This window comes from Pithys albifrons, chromosome 9, assembly GCF_047495875.1.
Source record: "Pithys albifrons albifrons isolate INPA30051 chromosome 9, PitAlb_v1, whole genome shotgun sequence".
NCBI classification, from domain to species: Eukaryota; Metazoa; Chordata; class Aves; order Passeriformes; family Thamnophilidae; genus Pithys; species Pithys albifrons.
This window is the reverse complement of record NC_092466.1, coordinates 17576541-17600828: the sequence shown is the minus strand read 5'-3', so window position 1 is coordinate 17600828 and position 24288 is coordinate 17576541. Positions and strand designations below refer to the sequence as shown.

At 38.4% G+C, this 24288-nt stretch overlaps 1 protein-coding gene and 1 long non-coding RNA gene across 4 annotated transcripts in view; one reads left to right on the top strand and one right to left on the bottom strand.

Moving 5' to 3' along the window:
• Positions 1–332: 332 nt before the first annotated feature.
• LGI1 (leucine rich glioma inactivated 1) overlaps positions 333–24288 on the bottom strand; it is a 29228-nt gene continuing 5272 nt past the window's right edge. Inside the window, exons 2-9 of one of the 3 annotated variants that reach the window (XM_071563036.1) lie at positions 12135–12583; positions 11685–11756; positions 7860–7931; positions 7685–7756; positions 3551–3622; positions 2165–2334; positions 1580–1744; positions 333–1495 (exon numbers count right to left, since the gene is read on the bottom strand). In XM_071563036.1, coding sequence (XP_071419137.1) covers positions 678–1495; positions 1580–1744; positions 2165–2334; positions 3551–3622; positions 7685–7756; positions 7860–7931; positions 11685–11756; positions 12135–12325 — 1632 coding nt within the window. In that variant the 5' untranslated portion in view covers positions 12326–12583 and the 3' untranslated portion in view covers positions 333–677. Of the gene's footprint in view, positions 1496–1579; positions 1745–2164; positions 2335–3550; positions 3623–7684; positions 7757–7859; positions 7932–10437; positions 11593–11684; positions 11757–12134; positions 12918–24288 lie in introns of those variants that run through there. The other 2 variants (XM_071563035.1, XM_071563037.1) reach the window with 2 other exon arrangements.
• Positions 4616–13498, top strand: LOC139675440 (uncharacterized). The gene is made up of 2 exons (XR_011698484.1): positions 4616–4856; positions 12482–13498. It is a non-coding gene; the product is annotated as an uncharacterized lncRNA (long non-coding RNA).

Below are 24288 nucleotides of genomic sequence, written 5' to 3'. Positions count from 1 at the left end.
CCTACAATTACGTGTGTGTAACTGAACCCTCCATCCTAGAACCCGATCTATATAACTGAACTCTTTCTTCTGGGTAGAGTTCTGTTTCAATCAGTGAAGCTTCACATAATTGCAAGGAATATGTCCAGGTGATAATTTATAGGCTTGTGTTACAACACAGTATTTTTATCAAGAACTTATTTTTCTGTGTAAAACCACCAGATCTTCAATATTGTGTATCTTCTCTGCAGTACAACACTGCATTGGGCAATATGCCTTCTTAGATTTATTTTTTTTATGTGTATAATATATACACAAATAAAAAGTATCACCTGCAGAAAACATTTGGAATGTGAAAGACACAAAATGTAAACATTTTATTTGGCAGTTTTTTCAAACAGGTGAATAAATAAATGGAAAAGTACATCTTAATATTCTTTATAGCAACAGATGCAGTTGCACACATATTTACATATTGTGGATGCAAAGAACAGTTAATTTAATTTCTTTTTGTTAAAAAATGCAACTTCCAACACCACTAGACTTGACAATTAAAGATGAAGATACTAGTAATACTTTGTTCTAGCAATCTCAACTTTTAAAGGCATTCATTTGGAAGTAAGATAAGAGAGTCATGCATTTAGTTCATTTTGTCCGCTTACAGTAGAAAGTCTGATGTAATCTCAGAATTATGAGTGTCATGCGCTTAAGTCAACTATGACATGTTTATAAATCAATGTAGTTCCCTTAAAACTTGAAGCAAAGAGAAAATCTCGCCTATCGATGGAGACATGTATGAAAGATCTTGGTGCCTGTACGTTTAATTCTTGAAACTTCACAAATTTTGACTTTTCCGCATCCCAATAATAGACTTGAGTAAAAGAATAATCACTTCCAAGAATGGCATATTGATAATTACTTATCTGAAGTGGTTGGAATACCATTGACCCTCGGGATGGCATTCTTTGTGAATCCAGAAATGCTGAACCACCCCATTTCATTACTTTAGAGTCCCCAATAAATCTTGTTAAGCAAATGTATACATCCTCTTTCACTTTGAAATGCTTCACTGCATATGCATCTTCCATATCCTGGATATCAAACCGCTTAACAAATTCATTTGTTCCTTTGTTCCATTGATATATTACAGGTCTTTGGGAACTACTTGACAGAATTAAATGAGGTTTGCCAGATATTTCAAGATACTCCACATCAGTATCTCTGTACCAGGCATGCAGAGACTGATGGGAATAAAATCCATTCCCATTCCACTTGTAAACTGTGGTGAAACCAGCCTTTGAACTGTCTGCAACAACAAAATACCAGTCTTCAGCAATCCTGAAAGTTTCAATGTCATTGGGTTTTCGGATTTTAAGGATTTCAATATCTTGGATTTTTATAAACTTATTAGCAAAAATATCTCTTTTATATATGTGGGAGCCTCCAAACAGCTGTGCGACAATGACATACAGCTGACTCTCAATAACTATAGGTTTACACACAACAGTCGAAGTACCTATAAAAAGAAAAGTAAAAGACAGGGTTAGCACCACTTTTTGGATCAGCTGTTGGATTGTTATTTGTCAAGCAGTATTCATACCTGTAATGTTGTCGTAATTCCTGAACATCACTTCCACATGGTCCCATTCAAGAAAGATGCATTTTCCAGTAAAAGGCTGAGCAATAACCACGTGTTCATCATTCATATATGAGAAAGTATCTACTGAGAGAGATTGGTATGGCAGGGACTGATAAACTTCAAATTCTGCAAAAGTGCACAAAACAGATGACAATTATAGAGATACTTTACATACTGTACTGAAAAAAAATCTGCTTATCAGATACCAAATTTTTACAAATTGCAGCATTTCAGCACTGGTCTAATTTTCCTGTTGATAAAGGAGCACTGCAATTTGGTTTTCAGTCTTTCTCAATTGGAAGAGGTGCTGATTTATGTTCCAGTTCTCTAAATCCTTATGTAACATATTAAAGTCTGAGTAAATGCAGCAGTATAAGACTCCACTCCCAAATGATTCCCATGTCAGACTTACACCTGCACAGAATTCATATTGATTTTAGTGGAAGTTCCATCCAGTATGCAGACTTCCGGTTAAATGGGCTCTAGAATGAAAAACTCTAGCTTTGACTTCAGTTTAACAAGATTAAATAATTTGAAGCACATTACCTGTAATAATGCAATCAAAGTCATTTGTAGAAAGGCTATTGATTTTGCGACCGTTATATACTGGTGGGCTTTCACAGAAAATGTCTTCAACTGTTGCATTGGTGCTGCCCAGCCATTCCACTAACCACTTCAGTTTGCAGTCACAATGAAATGCATTGCCTCTAAGATCTCTACAACAAATAAATCATGCATTTAAATATGTTGTCTGCTGATGTATTCCTCCTTGCAGGACAACAAAACAGGCTCATGTTAAATATGTGCTCTCTTGCTTATTTGCACTTGATACCTTCCTGGCTGAATTTGTCCTGACCCACAGTTAAATCTACATATCAGAACCCACACAGATTTTATTATATTAAGGTAAACAAGGAGACCTTAACTTAATGATCAGCTGGAAATTTTGTTGATTTACCCAAGTTTACAGGTACTTAAAAGCCTACCAAACTAGTGACCTCTGTTTCTTTTGGACTACCTTTTCTCAGTAAGAGCATTCTAGATAAGAAAATAGGAATTAACATAACCAGTCAGTATTCACGATTTCCTTTAGATATACTCATTTAGGGCTTTGGGAGACACAAGCAAAGAGTTCTGTTCAGGTCTTTTACAGCTGTCTTCAGTCAGATTTCCGATCGTATGTACAGGAACAGGCAAGTGCCAGGACCACACTGTGTAACCACCTGGCCATGGTCAGTCATGCCAAGGAATGCTACCAGATACACTGACCATCTCCACATCTTACTGCTGCAGTTCTACACTAGGAATTCAGCCTACCTTGTTACTACAGGGAGTGGGCTTTTTCTGTGCTTATTATCCCCAATCAGGTGAACCAGGATTTGGTATAGTGTAAACAGGATCTATTTCAGTGAAGCAACTATAGGATATATCTGTTTATATTTTGTATTTTTACTGGTAAATAATACATATATTTAAATAAGTTGATGTTTTGGTTTGGTTGCAATTAGATTTAGTATGGGAAATGGTACTTACTAAGACACATGCTTTTGTGATAAAAGATAGCTTTCCTAAAAATTACTTGCACATTAAAATATTACTCCATTAAATACCTTCCACCTTCTCCTCATGCCTTGCTCTCTCATGCATCCCTGAAGATATTCCTTATTATTCACGAAGTCTCAATTAATATGCAGCTTTATCACAAAACTACTAACAATATTAATTATCTTCATAACAGGTGGAATATTGAAAACTAACTCAAATTCTCAGCAACGATCAACAAAAACCCAGGGCCACCCATTCTGCGTAGTCTCTACCCAGTAACAAGATTCCATTACTGGCTATTGGTTTGAACGGTTACTCAGAATATTCTCTAAAATAAACACTTTATACTTTTAGCATAATCAATAGATTAATTAATTGCTTTCTTACACATTTGTTAAAGAATCCAAGCCTTTGAATATGTCTCTTGGAAGCGACTGGAGATTATTATTTGCAAGACTCCTGTAAAAGAAGACACTTCAGTATTAGTGCTAGTTCATGAAAGTGCACGTTTTTGCAAGTTGTAATACACTGTGTGGGGTATTTTTCTTCTCGTAAAGAACACTGGTATTCTCCAGCACTTAGTTGTAAAAGATTTCTTGTAAGAATAGCTCATTTACATTGTGACTTTTCCTTCCACTAAATGCCATGCCTCCTTCTGCTTTCTCACTCTTCAGCAGCCTTGCAGCATTTACAATACCTCACTTAGCAGAGTAAAAAGTGCAATCACCTTTGGTGCTTCGCCAACACCATTTAACATTTTAAAACAATTAGTCATGATTGGATGTATTGATATTATTTTTATGAGCTTCCAATACATAGCGTTCATATTACTGCAATTTTCTCACTTTCTTGTATCTTTTCTGGAAGGAAAATCTTAATACTGTCTTACATTCTAATGGGTTTAGGTTTAGCTCATAGTTTTTGGAAATATGCAGTAACAGACAATAAATTGCTGATCAGCATGATTTTCCTTCCTGGAATGTGGGTGTGTGGGTGGGTATGTGCATGTGCATGTGTGTGTGTGTATGAGACCAGCAAAAAACTGCCATTAATTCCCAATTTTTAATATTGGGGAAACTCATTTAAATTCAGTGAGTATTTTAGCTAGTAAAAGTGATGAGGAAACGTGAGCAGGATTTAAACAAACAATATATAACATTTCAGTCAGACATGTCTGTGTGAGTCCACCAAAGGTCTTGGAGATGTCATGGAGGGCATGACAAAAAAAGAACAATGTTGTAGGGTATAGTTTACACCTCTTTCAATTAACAAAATTATTTATTACTTAGAGAAGAAAACAAATGGAAAGAAATCATTCTAGTTTAAGACCCCAGTTAGAATCTGTAGCAAGTAAGACTTAGAACCATTTCTGTTTTAATTTGTAAACATAAAAGTAATTTATTAACCATGATTTCTTTAGCCAAGCAAAGACACTTCCGCATGAACCAAAATTCAGGAACAGGACCAGGACCAGATGTACTAGATCTGCTGCCTCATTTAAAATTAAGTGTTTGCTTTATCAGGAGTAGTAAATACGGGTTGATTCCATTAGTCCATTCTGACTTCACCACTTGCAAGGTACATCTGATTGTAACACTGGATATGTATGTATCATGGGCTTCACTTAAGCATAATTTTATGCTCAAGAGCAATTCATGTGACTCACGTGGAGAAAGCTGTGTGGACATGCAAGGTGAGTCAAGTTTAATGCCCTGTATAGTTTTTATATATTATTATATAGCAAAGTGAAAGAGATGATATACTGGGAAGTAGCAGTGGTTCATCAACACCACGGGAATATGACTGACAGAAAAATTTAAATAAGTTTACACATTTGTCAAGTTTTGAATGAAAATTATGCATTTTATATTTCACTGTTAAAAAGCATACTTATATATTAGAAAGCACTGCCTGGTCTAGATGGTGCTGGTGTTTGGTGCTGGTATTGTCTTAATAATGAGTAACATTAAACATGCAGGTAAACTTATGGTCATAGCTCTGAAAGAAATGCTATCAAAATTATATATTCTGCATAGAAATTATTGTCCAATGCTAACTGTAAGATTTTGACATCGAATTAGTCAATTAGTAAACAAATTGTTATTTTTAATTTTTCTGTCCTTAAATCTACTCTGACAAGAAAATAAATCCTGTTCCATAACAATAAATATTAGATGGCTCTCTTTTCAATAAGGACACACTGAAATTATCAAAGTTAATTGCATTATTAAAATACAAATGCTTGGATAGCTTACTGCATTGCAAAATTTATGTTGTGAAAAGGAAGTGGACAGAATAAACAGAACAAAGTTCACCTTATCTAACTTCACAGAACTCATTTGTATGCTTATTTACTATGATTCATTTCAATATATTTTATGTACACAAGTACTCTCCTGTTTTTTTAATGAAAAATGCCTTGGGGTGCCAAATAATTATTCTTAATATGTATGTGCAATTTTCCCTAAAGGATGGGGAGTGGTTCTGCAAGCAGATTAAACTAGTCACATTCTGTGATGCCTTTGCAGTTATTTTCTGCAAATTTCTCATTGTCTTTGTGAATAGCACTCCATGAACAATAACAGCATGATGCATAAGTCTATGTCCCAAAAATATGCATGGAAATAGCACTGGCTTCTCAAATGTGGTTCTGTCTTTTGCATATGTTTTCTCTTGTGAAACTCCTGAACCATCCCCAGAAACCACTGTGACAGGCAAGACAAGATGTTACTCTTGGACTGCATACTCTGTGGAGAAGAAACTGTGCCTTCCTCTGTGTTAGAAAAGCAATTTTTTCACTGGCAGTAGCAGCTACTAAATAAGTAAATGAATGTGATAAATTATGTACTGGACCCACTTGTGAATATAAAGGTATTCATGTGCATAAATATTTTGAAGTCAGGGTCCCAGTTACCAGCCTTATCCAATTATCGGTCTTTTTAACAACAGTATAATTATGTCTGTACCTCTAATATGGGTTTGTTATGGGATGTGCACAGCCTTTTCATGTACTTTTCCCCTCTCCTCTTCCCTTCCTCTTCCTCAGACCTAGAGCCATTCCATAAGTATCTACACAAGTAGTCACAGTAGGCTTGGTTTCACCCAGCTGTAAGCCTTGTCCTGACCAAAAAGGAAAAAGTAAAGCGTTTTATGATACATTTACTATGTGGTGAAGGATGTGGTGAATTGCAATTCCACTATTATATTTATGAATTAACTATTTAAAATGGAACCCTTGCTTTTTCTCCTCTGTCAAAATATATGAAAGTAAAGTTAAATGACTGTTTCAAAACCCTCTTGGAGATTATTGTGTTAAGGCCGAAAGGTCAGAATCCACTCTCCTGTTTTAGCCTCCTTTTCTTCCAGTATTCTTTGTAATTTTTTTCTGTTTTCTTATAGTGTGTATTGTGTTTTCAACAAATTTATTCCTTGCTAAAATAAAATTATTGCTAAAAGATAAACTTGTGAGGTAAAAGACAAAAACCTGTGTAGAAACTGCCTCCGTAGCTCAGAACACAAAGATGTTACTCCTGTGTTTGCAGTGAAATGTTGCAGGTATTTGTTGCCAGTGAGTGTTACACGAGAAATTCCCTGCTGGTGTGGGCATGTGGAGCATTGCTCCCAACAGCCCCACTGGCATCCAGAGTGCCTTGGACTAATCTCCCCTCTTGGCTAACACAGCAAGGGGCTGCAGCATGTCAGAGGGCAAGGGCTGGCTGCATTTCTGAAGGGCAAGATCTCCGAAGGACTGAACAGCATCATAAGGAATGTTATGCAAACCCCAGTGTGCGTATGTGACAGATCCTGACTGTGGGACGCTCGTGTGCAGAAGAGGACAAGGTGCAGAGCAGGGCTTTGAAGCCAGTCCTGCTGGAGTCTACAGGCTGCTATGCCTTACAGTGATGTGGAACATGTACATCAGTCAGCCACTATAAATGCATCTTGTTGCAAGTCTTTGATTTAAAATTGTCCTCGGTGGGAATTTTCAAACTGTACTTAGTCAAATTTTTCTGGATACTGTTAGTGGCTGAAGTGGACAGTGATGGGCTGTCCCAGGAATGGCTGTAAATATTCTTCTGGATCAATGCCAGACTGGGGTACCTGGGAAGAGGTGTGTGTCTATCCCTCAGCCTCTCACCTTCCTAACCATAACTCCCACTTTCCACATTTCCATGTCCCAAACTGGGACTCACCTTGTCAGTGCCAAGATTCCCAACCCATACTCCTTTCCCTCTGCTCCTACATGCTCAGCTGGAAATCCCCAGTGCTCTGAGCAGAGAAAAGCAGGGAGCTACTGCCAAACATGTACTGCTTGGAAGCTGTTTGGGTCATTGCCGTCTACAGATAACACAGTTTGGAAGTCTTTGGAGGAAATAAAAAGATTAACATTATAATTAAATTACTAATGCCACTTCAACAAATATGAACAGGTATATATCAAAATGAGAAATTCAACAACAGTGATTCAGTTATTATATTAAATATATCAAGTAATATATCCAAGTAATATATATTACTTACAGGTGAATTAAGGATTTCAGTCCTCTGAAAGTATTTCTTGAAATGGACTTGATGTTGTTGTTCTCTATGAACCTGTAATGGGCCGTAAATTCATTCTGGTCAAAGCAATGCCTGGAACTTGAAAGCCCACCCACTCTATTCAATAATGCCAGGAAATATACTTTTGTGCACTCACAAATATTCTAGATGAGGAAGGCCCATGAAAGCATCATCACTAATAACATCAAAAGTGTTGGACGTAAACAATCTGCACAATGAAATGCAAAACAAAAGACCATTAGGTTGTTAACAGCTTTAGAAAATGGTTCAGCAAGCCATGGTAGGCCAAATTTCCACTGCATGGTTTCACATTTTTTTCTGTGCAAGCACTATAGGACTGTAAAGCTGATATATTGCATCATAGTCTGGTGTTAATGGAAGGACCCAACAATTGCCTACTGAGGTCATCTGATAAAATTCCATTGACTTCTGTGGGATGTAAACTTGGGTTTATCATGCCAGTAAAACAATGGGATTGTACAAGTGCTTCTGGAGATATACTAGGACAATGAGATGTTCAAGTTGGTTTAAATTGCTGGTTAGCCAAACACCAAGCTGAAATTGCCCTGCTGGCAGGCAGGAAAATGTCTTAACTTAAAAGTTAAACTTGTAAGCTTATTTAACATGAGGGTACCGAGAAGTTACTGAGAGAAAAAAAAAAGGAACATCTCTTAATTTAGGCAGTGTTCAAATCAGAATTATTTTTAAGACCACATTGTACCTGCTGGAAATAGCTCTTAGTGTGTGCATCTAACATTAAAAATACCAGTAACACATTTAATTTTATGTAATTTTGTAAGCATTAAAAGTGCACTAGCACTCATTTTTCCAGTGATATTTATGCTTAGCAGCCAGGTGTGGATTTGTCCATCTTAATTCAGCTCTGGACTGCCACAGTTTTAATATGGTGAGACATCATCAAGTAGGATGAATGATGAATTTTACAACAGATTTTTATCCATTGGATCTGACGGATAAATAGATGCATACTATGACATCCTTAGACATTCAGGAATGCAAGATTTCCAAGTACAAATCAATTCACTTAAAGAGTTAATATCTTGTTTTGAAGTTTGCATTAGTTTGCATTAAGAATAAATTGCAGTTGATTTATTTTCTCACTTGGCTATTGCAGACTGCTTTTTCCACTTTAAGTATGTTACTTTATGAAATGTACGAAAAAATATAAGCAGGAAATTCTTCCTTTTTGTCAGAAAAAAAGAAATACTTCAGTTTTAAAGAAGATAAGTATTTTAGTAGTAGAAGACCAGTTTAGTAAATTCTGCAACTAATTTTATTTTTCTGATATGATTTCTCTGGATAATTTTTCATTTTCTGCACTCTGCTGTATAATGTAGAGAACAGAGTGGTAACTCTTTAAATAGTATAGCTATTTTAGAGATTGCCAGGCTTATACTGTAGGTCTTGCACTTGGTGAGCTCATTTGCCTCCTGTCTCATACCTCTCCCCAATGGCTGTATCACATATATTTGATGCACCAAGTGGTTTTTCTCCCACTCGGTGACCTCAAACATCAGATTTGCTTCATCTGAGACTCACCAGCCAACTACTTCTAGGGACAGAGGCTGAAGATGTTGCACTGATTATACAGCTTAGCAGGAACTGTACAGTGACAAGAGGTACAAATCCTGATGCCATGATTGCCTCCCTTCTTTCTATGGGCTTTCATGTCATCAGTTTATAAGGGCACCCTCAGCTCGTTGCTGATATGCAGAGATACAAGTGCTGGAGATGAGAGCAGGGAGATTTTCTCTACATTCAGTAAACACTCCTCCTGGCACTTCACCATAGCTGTGTAGGTTCTTCGTATTTTTGTTGTCACACGAAGAGCAGAGCATACCATCCGTACTACACAAGGGGAAAAGCTCTTCTGGCCTGGGAGTTACAAGTAGTGTTCAGCAGAAACCATGATTTTTCCAGAGACGATTGCTGCTACTACATTAAAAATAGTAGTAAATAATAATAGCAGCAGATATATTCCATATTTAGACTGGTGCATTGGAGATACCAAATTACATTTGGACTTCAAAAATGTAATGCTGGAGGCTATTACTATTTCTATATGCATTTCTATTAATACAGAAATACATAGAGGCTGCTAAATCTTGCTGTTGACTAAATTAAACGTGCCAAAACAGCTTTAATCATGCAAAGCTAAAATTTCTTGTATTTTTTGATTAACCTGAGTTTTCCATGCTGTTATTTCCCTTACTATCTTATGCCAAAGAAGAAATTTTTTATTTCCCACGTACAAACTGGAGTATTGTCCCCACAGATACAATCCTGCTCCTGTGGTCTATATTTAAGGAGTCATTTGCCTTAGATCAGCAGCCTGACATTCCAAAGATGGCAAGCAGTTCAACTACCATATTAGAAATGTATCTAGAGAACAGATCACTCATTAAAGCCCATAGTGTAACAAAACCTGCTTTTCTAGGGTCATAGGTTTTGTTGCAGCATTCATGGACAGCAGTGTAGAACATGTGTTTCAGTGCATGGCAGAAATGGAAATTATTATCATTACCAAAATGCCATAAGGCGTTGCCAAACCCCACTGTGCCAGGCACTATAATAAATCAAAATAAGATGACTGTGTCTGTCCTACTCCACCCTACCCAGTTCTGCCTGCCTGGCAGCGGGATCGCTAAGTGTAGGTGGTGTATCGTAGCCAAGAGAGATGATGTCCTACTCACTCTCTTCAGATACAGCTCCACCAATGCTGCTGCTTTTTTTTCCCTCTCCTTTGAAAGGCCCATTGCGGGAACGATGTGAAATGTGTCCCTTTTGTGATCTGTGACCACCTGGGAAAAGCTTCTCTGGAATAAAGCACCATGGAAAAGCATTTAGGTTTCCATAGTAACTGCATTTACCTATTTACCCTGTATCCAAAATTGTACAGTATGTCTGCACCTCCTTATCAGCTCCACTTGAGGTAGCAGAGTACAGCCGGGGTCAGGGCTTCAGCTATCGGTTCGGCAGCAGTTTAATTTAACAGCCACAGGGCTCCAGTGCATCAACATTACACCTCTGACCACATCTAGAGTACACGGGAAGTCAGTTTGGGTCAGACATCCGATGCTGATTTTGATCACATCGGGGAGTCTGTCTTGCTGGATTTCTGAGACAAATCTGGGTGTGTGTCAGGCTGGCAGCACATCCACTATAAACAGTTCAGGTTACACCCCCTCTACCTCTGTATAGCTCACAATTATATAATCATATGCCCACATTTCTAGGAAAGCTTGTGAGCCTGTAAAAATCCTATGTTGAAATGCAGCTAATAGTTAAACATCCCAAAATATTCTTTTTCTGTGTATACCTCATGGCAATATTTGATTTTTAAATAACTGCTTTAATTTTTTAATTGGAAGAAAATCTTCATTACTTTTAAGATCATGAAATAACAAACAGGTTCAAATCCAGGTGCTATGAAGCCAAAACTCCCACTAAACTTCCACAGAAGTCAATAGTAATTTTACATGGAAAAGGACTTCAGGACCTGTCCCACTGCAATGAGGGGCCTGATCTGAGGGGTTATGAGCTCACAGTCTACGGAAGTTACAAACGGACAGCTTTATACTGGGATCAGGTCCCAGGACTGCAGAAAAGAAACAAGAATAGTTGTTGCAATGCTCAAGTTCCTACTATAATGTTAATTAAGGTATAATGAAGATAGCATATGTTCTGTCACCAAAAGCTTCATCATGTAATCATTCAAAGTAGCACTGACAACAGATAGCCTTGCAAAACACTATGTAGAAATACTTTGAAAAAATTAAACATGCAGTATCTTTCACATTGCTGAAAAGTCTTATATTTTATCATCTAATGAATCTTCTGTTGCTGTTTCTTATAAAATTAATACTGAGACCCTTTCTAAAATATTTATGAATACATATACATTTCATAACAAAAACTGCATCATATAAATATTTCTCACAGAAGCTGCAGAGATGGTGTGAGCAAAAAACTCCCTTCTGGGATTTTAGTAAAAGCAGATCTCACAAAGGATCTGTAAAGAAGAAAAAAACAACCATATATTAATGTAACCTCATATAGCCATGGTTATAATACTGATCTGGTCATCACAGAGAAATTTATTTAAAGAAAAAAAAATAACACACACCCCCAAAAATAATGCTGCAGGTTTCATGTAGTATAGAAGAAGGTATAAAATTATATGTGTGCACATACACAGACAGACAGACAGATGAAAGGGACATAAAAATCAGGATTCAAGGATGCAGCACAATTTTAACACATTAGCTGATGATTCTGAATGCTGGAGGTACTCCCTGCAGCAAGCATCCTTCTGTATGCACTGAAAACATCACACATCCTAGTTCATTTTAAATCATAAATTAAATAACCAAATGCTTACAGCCCTTACAGTGAGATAACATCAGGCGGAACGCTGCGAGGAATAGATCTGGCATTCTCACATAAAGCATTATCTTTGGTACAAGTACACCAGGCAGGACATTTTGGCTTCACTGGTTTCTTCCCTTCAGTCAGCAAAAGCACAGATAAAAGGCATAAGAAATAAGCAATTCTTCTAAAGGGTCTGCTGGCATTTCCCATTCTTTTGATCCGCTCTCGTTCCAGCCAGTTGAAAGAATATCCCAAAACATGAACAGGGTTCTTTATTCAGCCATTGGATGTCTTTCTATAAGTCCAGGTCAATATTTGTCTCTGCTTTCCCAACCCTTTTCTTTCTCTTTCACTCTGTTTTTGTAGACAGAAACCTGCAGCTGATCTGTATGTTTCCACTCACTCAGGCAACGTACTGCTCAGAGAAGAGACCTGCGAGGTGCTGTAAGATGGGGAAAATCCAACCGGCTGAAGAGAAAAAAAAAAGGAAGGGAAAAAAAAGACTTGCATCACCACAAAAACACTGAGCACAACACAGCATTAGATTGCAAAGTGATGTAACTGAGAAATACACTGCTTTCTGTTTTCACAGGGAGGCCCTTTCCCTGTTACCAAAAATAGTACAGCATTATGTTTTGCTGGTGGGTGGGTGAGTGGGTGTGGGGTGGAGTGTATGTGTGTGGGGGGAGAAATCAGTCATCTCTTACTGGATCCCTACAACCTCGTGAACCTTTCAGAATTATGCTTCACATATTTCAAGCAGCAGAACTAACGGCAGTATCCACAGGAAAATGAAATCGAGTGAAACCATCAAAAGCATTGCTGCAAAAGCTGTTAGATTAATTTTTATCCTTAGCCCTTATTGCACATATTTGTACCACTGAAAAACAAGCTGCCACACATGGAAAATATTACAATGTATGAGAGAATGCCTATGACTGTCATTCCTAAACAAAATATTTTCTCATGCAAAATAAGAGCCGAAATAACTGCAGCTTTTTTTTTTTTTAAAAAAAGAACCCTTCGCATTTGTTACATATTTCCTGAGCTGGTTAAATAAAGTGGTCAAGCACAGCTCAATAGGGTCAACATTAATTTGAAGTTCAAGTAAAAAAATTATTTGCTTGGAAACTGTTTTGATCATTTTAGATGGAAAAAAACGAAAATTTTTATTTAAACACCAGCTGTGTTAAACATGTAGTTAAGAATAGACCTTCTTTGAAAAGCGACAGGATAGGGATGGATCTTGGGGTAAGGAATCTTCACAATACCTTCTGGAGGCTGCAATCGAAAAGAGTGCTAGATGTGGTATGAGTACTCTGTAAGATACAGTTCTCAGCCTGAAGACTTTACAGTAAAGTACAATAAATATTTCATAAGGAACTTAAGCAGCACCTAAGTGTTATTATATTAAGAATGGTAAGACAAAACTAATGAATGCCAAATGGCTGGAAAGCCATATGGGATGATTTTTTGTTTTCAATATAGGATTGCTATTAGAAGAGTTTTGCAAACTTTAACAGGTCTTAACACTTCCCCGTAAAACCATTTACATCACAAAGCTCACAAAGCCTAGTAGGGTCAACCCAATGGTACAGACATTTAATACATTCAGGCTCACTATTGGGTCCTTCATATAGATACTGTCTCCTCAGCAGGAGATGCTTGATATTCTAATGAGGAGATCTCTCTCAACTCCTGGTTGCCTCTCCTTTGATTCCACATGGCCACTTGGCTCTGCCAGCAAGGCCCTAGTGCATATCCAGATATGGGTGCCCAGCAGGAATCTGATATCCTATGTGTAAACATATGGCAAAAGGGAACAACAGCCTGCAAAACGGCAAGAAACCCTGTATGGATACAAGGCATAACCCTAACATTGCTGAATCCTTGATAAGTGGAGATGCACAGAGCTCGTGCCAGGTGGTGGGACTGCATCCTCTGAGGGACTGGGTGCAGCCAGAAAAGTCCAGAAAGCTTCCAGAGGCAGACAGACACCTTCCAAGGCCCTGCTGGGAGAGGACTGCAGTGCCTGTGCACGGCTTCCCGCCAGGCAACTGTGTCTGTGGAAGAAAGGGCAGCTCGTGCTTTCTCAGCTCCCTCGCTCTTCTGTGTTGTGCTTTTGTAAAGCTCTTTATTAATTTAAGTGAGGGCCCATGTTTTTGCTCTTAAGAAAATCTTCCCTGTCAGCAGTCTCTCCTGAAGCAGGATTGACTTCAACTAAGAGTGACAGAAACCTGCCCTTCCACCTTCTGTAAGAAAATGGTACAGAATTACAGCAACCAAAGCACTAAAATAATTGTTAAGGAAATGTCGATGCCTTCCCCTGCTTATAAAGGTTATTTCTTGCTCTGGAAATGCTCTAATTGTATGCCTGAGAAGGGAGCTGATCTGTGGGACTTGCATAAGTAGGGTACACCATCTTCTCCCCTCCAAGATGTCCAATGGCACAGACTTGGTGAGGTAAGAACAGAAAATTCTCTAACTTTCTTTCTGAAAGAGAAGAGGCCTGTTGTTGTGTGTTTGTTTATTCCTGGCAAAGTTACCCATTGCCATGGCGATATTTTGCCATTGATGGTGAAACCCTGTGTTACATTTCCTTTGGCTCATTCACTGAAATCCACCATTAATTACCTAGGCATTTCTCTTTAGTTAATACCCAGACCACACTGTGAACCTTCTGAAAACTTTGCAGCGTGGCATTTTTGGGGTAACAAAAGCACATTCTGCAGCAGAGCAGTAACCTGACTCCAGTTTTGTCCATGCCGAGAAACGCCTGGAAGTTAGTTTTCTATTCCAAACCACATGCCAAAACAACCGCTTTTTCCAAAATTGCAAATATTATGAATAACAGCTCTATCAAAAGAGAGGCACAATTACATTTTCCAGGGCCCTTTTCTGCCACGGTCAGCATCTCGTTTCTTGCCGTGGTAGTTTAACCCAAACCGGTCGGTGCGTTCCCAGCGCGCAGCTCCCGCACCCCGCGACACTTGGCTCACCCCGCGCTGTCTGCGCGCTGGGCGGCGGGGCGGGCAGTGCCCGCTGTGCCCACGGACCAGCGCCTGCCTCGGCCCCTGCCTGTTCTGCCGGGTGTTTCAGGCACTGAGTAGGCACAATGGGATTCAAAATCCATTTATTTCTCTTTCAGCACGGTTCCAGCAGGGGGGATGAGGGAGTTGTGGATGCGTTCCTCGGTCTGCTTCCCATCACTGGCCGTTCCAGCCGCACAGTCCGCACGCAGCCCCCCCCGCTTCCCCGGCCCGGCCCCGCCGCCCCTCGGGGCAGCCCTCGCTGTGCCCACGGGGGGCTCCTGCACGGGGGGCTCCTGCTCGTGTCCCTTCCCCTCCGCGGGGTGAGCAGAGCCAGCCGCGCCCTGCTGACCGATCGCTTCCCACCCAGCCCTACGTGGTCACCAGTAGCTTGTTTCTTCCCATGTATCCAAACGGTTTGCTAAACAAAAAATTCTGATCATAACCAGCCATCCAGTAACAAACTTGGTGCAGGTATGGGGCAGTTAAAATTAAAGCTGCTTTTGCCTGCTGTCACTAGAGGTATTCACCACCCACCACTGCTTTTGTCTTCAGCCAGACTTACCACAACTTCTATGACTTGGTTTCTAGAGCAGAAATATGCACTTATTACTATTAATACTTGCTAAGTACACATTTTTAGCAAGTATTCTCCAATATCTGGTTAAAATGTGAGTACTTCTACAAGGAAACCTGTTTGCTAAAATATTTGAGGAAAGCAAACCAAACATAGAATGAAAAATTATTTTTAAAAATATTTAATATTTTTGAGCGGTTAACTCTGCTAAATGACTATAGTTGCATATTTGCATCAGACCAATATGTTTTCATTACCAATATATGACAAAATTTGAATAAGCTTCCTGCGGTTTCATGCTCTGTACCTGTCCCTTTGCAGATACATATACTGTTACAATTGTCCTTAATTTCATACTGCTTTTATAAGAAAACTGTTGCCTTTTTTCTGCTCAGGATGAGCTGCCTGCACAAATGTAGCCTAATACAAAATTCACTGATGATGATGATGAGACTTAGTGAACTGTGCTTGGTGTTCAGCCCATATTACACCACACAGATGGGCAATAGTCCGAATCACACACTGTGTTCATGGATTTACTGAAGAACAAAACGTTGTCATTGCTATGTTACCACTGTTTGGAGCAGAAGGATTTTGAGATCAAAGACTCCTACAAACATCTCATGAGTCTCAGTTTTCGCTCTCTCAGTGCCACCTTTTTAACAAATTGTTCAGCAAATGGTAAACTTAAAGCAGCTGAGAATGAGGCTGTACTTCCAATAAACAAAACTAAGTCTTGTGAATTCTAAACAGTTCTGAAAAGACTATGCTTCCTGGTGGATCTGGCACCAAGAACTACTGCCAGGAAGAGGCCTTCTGCAGATTAAGTATAATAAAACTCAAGATCCCTTTACAGCAGCTTATAGCACAGATGAGCTATGGGAATGATCACAGGGCTGCCCAAAACTTTTTATTTGGAAAGTTCTGCTTACTTTGCCCTATCCTGTCAATACAGCTTCATATTATGGGCTTCCTTTATTACAGCACCACAGTTCATTAAAAGCCGACCAACCAGGCCAGTCCCTTGTGTTAGAAAGCCCAGAAAATGGCTACTTAATTGCTGCCAGCTTTCGAGGAGAGAAAAACTTGGAGGGTGGTCTCCCTTCCCATGCATCAAGTAGCGAGTTCAGAGCTCACCATGGAGTTTGAAGGGATCACCTCTGATGCGAATCTTGTCTTAGTTCTCATGGCCAAAACTGCATAGTGATGTAGAACAACTTGCACTGAGCACATCTTGGTGAGTGTGCAGGTGTCTCTGAACTGCTTGCTGGCTTAGGTACACCATAATTTGACCAATGACAAAAAATACGTCAGAAGAGATTTACTGGTATCTGAATGATCTCTCTTTAGGAAAAACAAATGCACAATGTATTCCATTCAAAGAGAAGCCAGTAAAATTAATCTACATTTAGGTTTTATTTTGTTGCAACCAAGGACCTTCAGCATTTTTATGATACTTGACGCTTCATTTTCAATTGCAGGCTTTTAAATAGTAGAAAGTATTAGAAACTGCCTCAGAAGATACTTTGAAGATATGAGATTTCTACCCCCTTGCTATTTTTGAAAGGCCATCTCAGGTTGGGAGGACCTTGGGAGGACAACTCATCAAACCTCCTGGTTAACCAAGAGGAATAAAGGCTAAGAAGCTACATAGAAAGTATCCAAAATGTACTATGTTTTGATATCACATGGCTTTTAAACCAGTATCACAAAATTTTAAAGACCTGATCCATCATCTTGGAACAGCTGATATTGACAATACTGCTAATGTTAAGTGTGTTTACACGTTCTGCGGGATACCTGTTCTTACAATGCAGGCAAATTAGTGCCACCATTTGGTAGCTTTACCTTATGTAAGTAAAGAAAAAGAACTGAACAAACAGTCAAACAAAATCCCATTAACCGTCCTTAGGGCAGACATGGATGTAACCTCTGCTGGACTGGCCCTTCACTATGAGAACAAATCCTATTCATCTGGTAATGTATTGACTCCCAGTTTCTTCTGGGGCTGTCTATTCTTATTCTTTGAAATAAAATTAGATGCTTATCTAAATCCTAGAGCTAGGATTCCTCAGTTCTTCCCCAGATACTGCATTCTCTTTTCCAGCAGACTGGGACCAGTTGTTTTCTCAGGTTTTGGAAAGGGTCCTAAGCTCTGTGACAAAGCAGTGTGCTTTGCAGCACACAATCCAGTGGGGCGAAGTTAACTGCTCTCCTGACTACCAGACACTTTTCTCCAGACCTAAATGAACAGTTCTTGCTTTGCTTCTATTGTCTCTGTTTTGCCTTGAAAACCCTAACAATGGATATTTAGAGTTGGGGGGGGCTGGGGAAGGGGGGAAATGAAAGAGCAAACATTCAAGCTCAAGAGCAAACCAAAGCTCAATTCAAAGATATTTGAAGCTGGGCTACTTCGTGGTTCACAGCAGGAACTGAGACCACACCTAACATAGCGGGAAGTATAAGAAAGGAAGCAATATAAAAGAGCACCAGGTTTCCACTTGTTGCAGAAATCCGCATTTTTTCAATCTTTCAAGAAAACTCAAGAAAATTTGTCTATAGTTTACAGTCAGGGAAGATCAGCTTCTCACATGTTGGAAATCGGGACACTTTTGAGACAGACAACATGCCCATCCACTTCAGTGGAACTGGCATCACACTCATCACCTAGCATACATCCTATTGTAAGATTAAGTGCTCTTTACATGAACCTTTCAGCAAGGAAAGGTCATGTTCAAATACGTAAGTTACTTTTTTGCCTTTTTTTCCCCCCTACATAGCTTGATCAGATATTAAAAGCACGATACTACTGAGAGAATCTATGCTTAATTTATAATTGGAAGTGGTCTCATGACTTTTGAAAAACTGGCATGGTGATTTCAAGAATGTACTTCTGTGCAATGCTTTCCTTAATGGGATGGTTTCTCTCTTGCCCACTCTTCCAAGTACTCTCAATTCTGCTGTCTCCCACAGCTCACTGCTGATGTTTCTGGCTCCAATGCTAGTCTTTAAACTGGATTAAATAAATGATTTGGTAAAAGAACAAGAAAACAATATCCTTAACAAGCCTGAATCCTTAAAAAAGCCCCCACACCCCAAAAAATCAACAAACAAAAAATTGCTAGAGCCAGAACAAGCAGCTGAAGGCAGGAGTAGGCAGAGAGCACTGGTTTCACAGTTAGAGAAAATGTATAGGGAGCCATACTCTGGAGGGGCAGTTTCATGTTACAAATGCTTATAAACATTTAAATGAACCATAAAACAGAACTGGTGACAAACTACCTCAATCAGTACCAAATAGGACAAAAAAAGAACCTCATAAAATGCCCTAATATTTAGCTAGCACAGTTTAAAAGTTATTATCTAACTGGAGGACAGACTTTCAACAGGTGTATACAACCTGACACTTGATAATTATGATCTCCACCCCCAGCTCCTTGCACTATTTCTTAATTTATTAGTTATTCATAGAGGGTATCCTTCATACCTACAATAAAAATAAGGGGGATAGAAAATCCAGTCCAGTAAGAACTCTGTATCCAAAACAAAATGTCCCAGATTTTTTAGCATGAGCAAGTGCTTTCTACAGACCCAAAACAACATACTACTGCCACTGTAGCAAATGCCACTTAATTGGCAGCTACAAAAGTCTATAATACATTTCTTCATGGAAAAATGTTTTGAGCTCTTCCAGTTTGCCAAGATGCTAATTAAAAACAGACGGCATGTTATAAAATCCTTTCCTTGACCTGTGCTATCTTACAAGACCTTCTGTACTTTTTTCATGGCATTGGCTCCCTGAAGAATTGTTCTAATATTTATAAACTTGTCTTTAATTTTCCATGTCATTTTGCAGACAGAAAAAAGCAAAAAAAATTATTTATTTAAATGTACATAGGAAATTTATTTGTAACATGGTAGAGACAACAGGCTTTTGAGGAGAGAGTCTTTACTTGTTCAAAACAAAAGGTTTGTATATTCTGAATAATTCACAGTGAAAGAATCTTCGTGCCACTGAAGTCACTGAAACAGTTCAAGCAAAAGCCTTGCTGGAGTGCCACTGACATAATGAATTGCACAATAAGAAGGACGTGCCTCATGAAACACATATTGTTTAATCATTGCTAATCAAAATGCTTTACAAAGCAGGGATTCAGATCAGCACTGAAACATTTTCTGGGGTCATTGGTGACAGCTCCACAAGTGTATTTTACTTACGTTTTATTGTTCTTAACAACGCAAGAAATTTGGAAAAATACCTTATTTCAGTAAGAGGTAATCCTTTTTACCTCAAGCAAATACCAGATCTGCCTGACGCCCCACCCTACACCATGGCAGGTGCACTGCCACAGCACAAGCCCTGCACAAATAAGATAGTGCACCAAGCTGAACATCCCTTTTCCTTATGAACCACATCCCCCTCTACAGGAGACTCTGGAGGGCTGACGAAGTCCATTACAGCTGTTTACTCATATGCCAACATGCTATTTGCTCAGTACAGCTTTCAGAAAAGATGCTCCTTTGGCTGTTGGCCCTCTCCCTCTGCAGCGGGAGAACAAAACCAACACAACATCTTTATCTAAGAACCGTCTGTAGTTTTAAATATTCTTTTCATAGCAATAGAGAAATGCATGTTTTAGTTATGACTGCTCAGAAGCTAAAGGATTTTCCCTATTTTGAGTATGGTAACATCCACATTTTGAGTTCAAAATACTTCCTAATTATCACTTTTCTAAGACAACAATCCAAATACCATATAGCTGACTTTCTTTTAGACACGAATCACTTGTAAGTTTCCACTGTTGCTGCCCTTGTGATTTAGGCAAAGAGTCATTAAAACTAGAGGGCCCAATTCCCAGTCTCAATAAAATGCATTAGTAAGAAGTAATAAGTTCCTCCATGAAGCAGAATAGCTCCCCAGCTAAATAAATGGCATGCACTACTAATTAAACAAAGGCACACGTGGATTTTTTTCCTAAAATTTTTTTAGAAGCAAATGGATAAATATATAAGAGAAAAAAAGGGAAAAAAAACAGGAGTGGGAACTCAAGAGAACAGTTGAGACATCAGCGATGTTGGCTCCCAGACATGGAAAAGGGGACCTGAGAAATGTCTCTAGAGAACTTCTTGGAGCAAGTATTGGCTGAAAAGATCTTGGAGCTGCAAATAGTCTCCTACTGTTCAACTTGCTCTTCATTCAGGGAAATGAAGGCTATACATTCTTTGCAGAAAAAGACTGAATCAAAGACACCCGATTCCATTAACAACTTATTTTCCTAAACAGAACAATTGGAAATCGTAACTTTTTAGATAACTGATCAGGTCAGAAGTGGTAATAATGCTTTACTCTGTGTATCTGATGCCCCTGCCCCTCCCCAGGGAGGCAGATGTCCCTTCATATACACATTATATATGTTAAGCTCTCTCTCAAGAGCTATATATAGCTTCTATTCACAGGCAAGCACCACAACCACTTATTCATTCTTTTCATGCTTTACCTGCTGTTTTCAAGGCTGCCCTGATGCTAAAAATAGCTTCGCATATTAGAGGAGGGTTGCTATAGATTCTGAATGAGTGATGTTCCAAAGGCAGCTAAATCCCTCTTTGCAGAGGACAGGGAGGATCCGTGTGGATGCAGCTGACAGGCAGCTGTGACCAGCACTGTGATGCCCTTTCGTAAAGGCTCTTGGGCTCTGAGGTTGGGTATCTGTGTTGCATTTAAGACTGCACTTAACTGCAAATCAATACAAATCATGGATGTCATTGCAAGTTTGAGGCTTTGTTTTTCATACTGTAATGTTAGATGGCAGTAAATAGTATCTTCATATATTGATGACACATTAGCCTCTGTTTTAACTGGGAAGACAATTTAATATTCTATTGAATGGGCATATTTTTTCTGCAGGCCTTGATGTCTTCAAATAAGAAAATATCAAAATGCTTCACTAGTCTTACTACAGAGTGAAAGGATCACAATTCATCATCTATTTTGCTACTTCCAAGAAAGAAAAGAAATGGCTTTAAGAACTGTACTACAATAACTACTGTTGTTTTGAACTTCTGGCAGTGTGTTCTCTGACAACGCTGACAAAGCTCATGTTAATTTTGGAAGTTACCTTCCTGTCTACAATTTAATGGATCGTGCAAGTGAAAAACTGCTTGTACATAACTTTCAAACTCATTTACTGCATAAAACCATAAAGTGTGCTATAGTTAAGTGTAATTTAGCTATGAAAACTTCATTTTCAAAATTTTTCTAGGAAAAAGTTTGGGATCATAGGAAAGATTTTATTTTATCAAGCTTGGACATGTAGAAGTTTTGAGGACTCTATTTCAGAACATATTTATCTCTATATTTTGCAACTGAAAGCATCGTAAAATGTTTTCAAGCTTTTAGAAGTAATTTTTTTAAATTAGGAGAATGTCACTGATTGCATCCTTTCAGGATACTGTAGATTGGATTCACAGAGATAAGGAAGTGTCTGAATAAAAATTATTTTTCTTTCATAATGTAGTAAAATCCTTTCAAGGTGTGACAATATGATCTTGAATGTGAAGGCAATGTGAGTCAAAGGGTGAGTTTCAAGAAATAATGAATGGCAAAGTACTGGTTATTAAATAAACTCCCGCAGAGTTTTATTCTACAGTATAGATTAGCTCCCAAACATGCAATAAAACAGGTTGATGTCTGTATACAAAGTATCCTAAACTTACTTAGCTACATTAATTTTTTTAAAATTCAGTGATTTTTAGAAAATGACAACGAAAAGTTGAAATTCAACAGAAAATTGTATGATAAAGATTATGCCCCAGCAGTTCTGTATTAGAAAATGAATTCAATGCTTCCTCTCAAAAGACCAATTTTTCTAGTTCTTAAAAATTGTGGTTGGATTATGACCATATCTAAGATAAATGAGATAGTCACAGCAGTATTTTCCTTTTGTTGACAGACTCATATTATAGAAACCTGCCAAGTACTGATTCTGTTAAGGCTGAGGTTCAAATAAAATTTGTACAGGGAAAGAGTGGTACAGATTTACTATAACAAGATTGTTAAAATATATTAAAACAGATCCTAATAGAACTCTAAATTAAACACAATTCATCTTTTGAGAACTGTGTATTTGAGGCCAGTGTAATGCAAACTTCATTTAATGAAATGCTAAAGGAAATGTTTTTCACTCAAATCTCGCTTCACATCCTGACCCTTATCTTCCTGTGGTTATGTTTCATTTCTATTCAAGCAAGGCAATCAATATGTAACTGTTAATGTTTTGACTTGCAAATTGTATGTGGCTCCAGCAAGTAGCAGGATCTCTCCAGGGTACAAGATGGAATATTTCTTTTGACTTGCTACAGATACTTTCTTCAGTGGTTTTTTGAGCCTGCCATTTTCACTTCTAGATTTGTGGGTATTGCACAGCTCAGTGTTGCTGGCGATATAACTAAACTTGGTATTTGTAACTAAGTTAGACTAATTATTCCCATTTAGGATAGTTATCTTTCCCATTCCACTTAGGTGCCATGGAATGAATAGTATCCTGCCAATACTATCAACACAAAGGTTGATAATATTTCAGTACTTTATGTCTGAATGACATTGGTGATTAAATAACACAAAATTGTATTTAATTTGAAATATAATCCCTATTATTTCCAAATCTGGCAATCAGCAATATAGTTTTACTAACAGAAGATCAGTTCTAGCGGAATGGCTAATGGCATTATTACTTAAATGAGGTCTCACAGCAGCACTCTCTAAACATGTTCATTAAAAACTGTGAAATAGGAATTTTTAACAGATTCATCCTACTTCACTGCTTAAAGCAGCCTTTTTGTATCCCTGTATCCTTTGGTTTTCACTGAAGGATCAGCTACTGATCATCTCAACATTGATACTATCAGCCTCTACATCCAGCTACTGTGCTACTTTACCAGGTAAGTAATCCCATTGAAACAGTAAGATGAAGTGAGGGTTGATTCTGTTGTCATTACATCATATTATGCTCTTCTACCTTATTTGCTAAAGTCTGACTGTAAGATTCCAAACAATCCCCAACTACACCACTGTATACCACAAATATTTTCCTAGCTTTAGGCCAACCAGTGGTAAACACCACGATGAACACATCTGACCAGATGAATAGTACAGTTTGTAGGACTGGCCTTCTTGATTCCTCAATTAAGATCTCAACTTCTAAGTTAAGAGTAAATACATCTCTAAGAAACTGAGCATTTTCTGGAACACACATGTAGGAATGAGACCTTGTTTCTCAATTACACTGTGTCTTAGACTCAGACTTTGAGGCATCTTTGTCTTCCAGGTCATGCTAAATGCCAGAACTGCTTCCATGACTCAGAAGATAATGACTTGTTGGTCACCTTTTTGTATAGAAGACTTTAGATTCCAAACATTCACCGTCAATGATTTGTACCCTCCCTCGATTCTCATAAGTGAATATAAGGAATATACATACATGATAGACACTATGCACCAAAATGAGTGCCAGGAAACAAGAGAATGTGTATCTTTTCCACTATGGTTTAAAAGCACAATGGACTGTCAT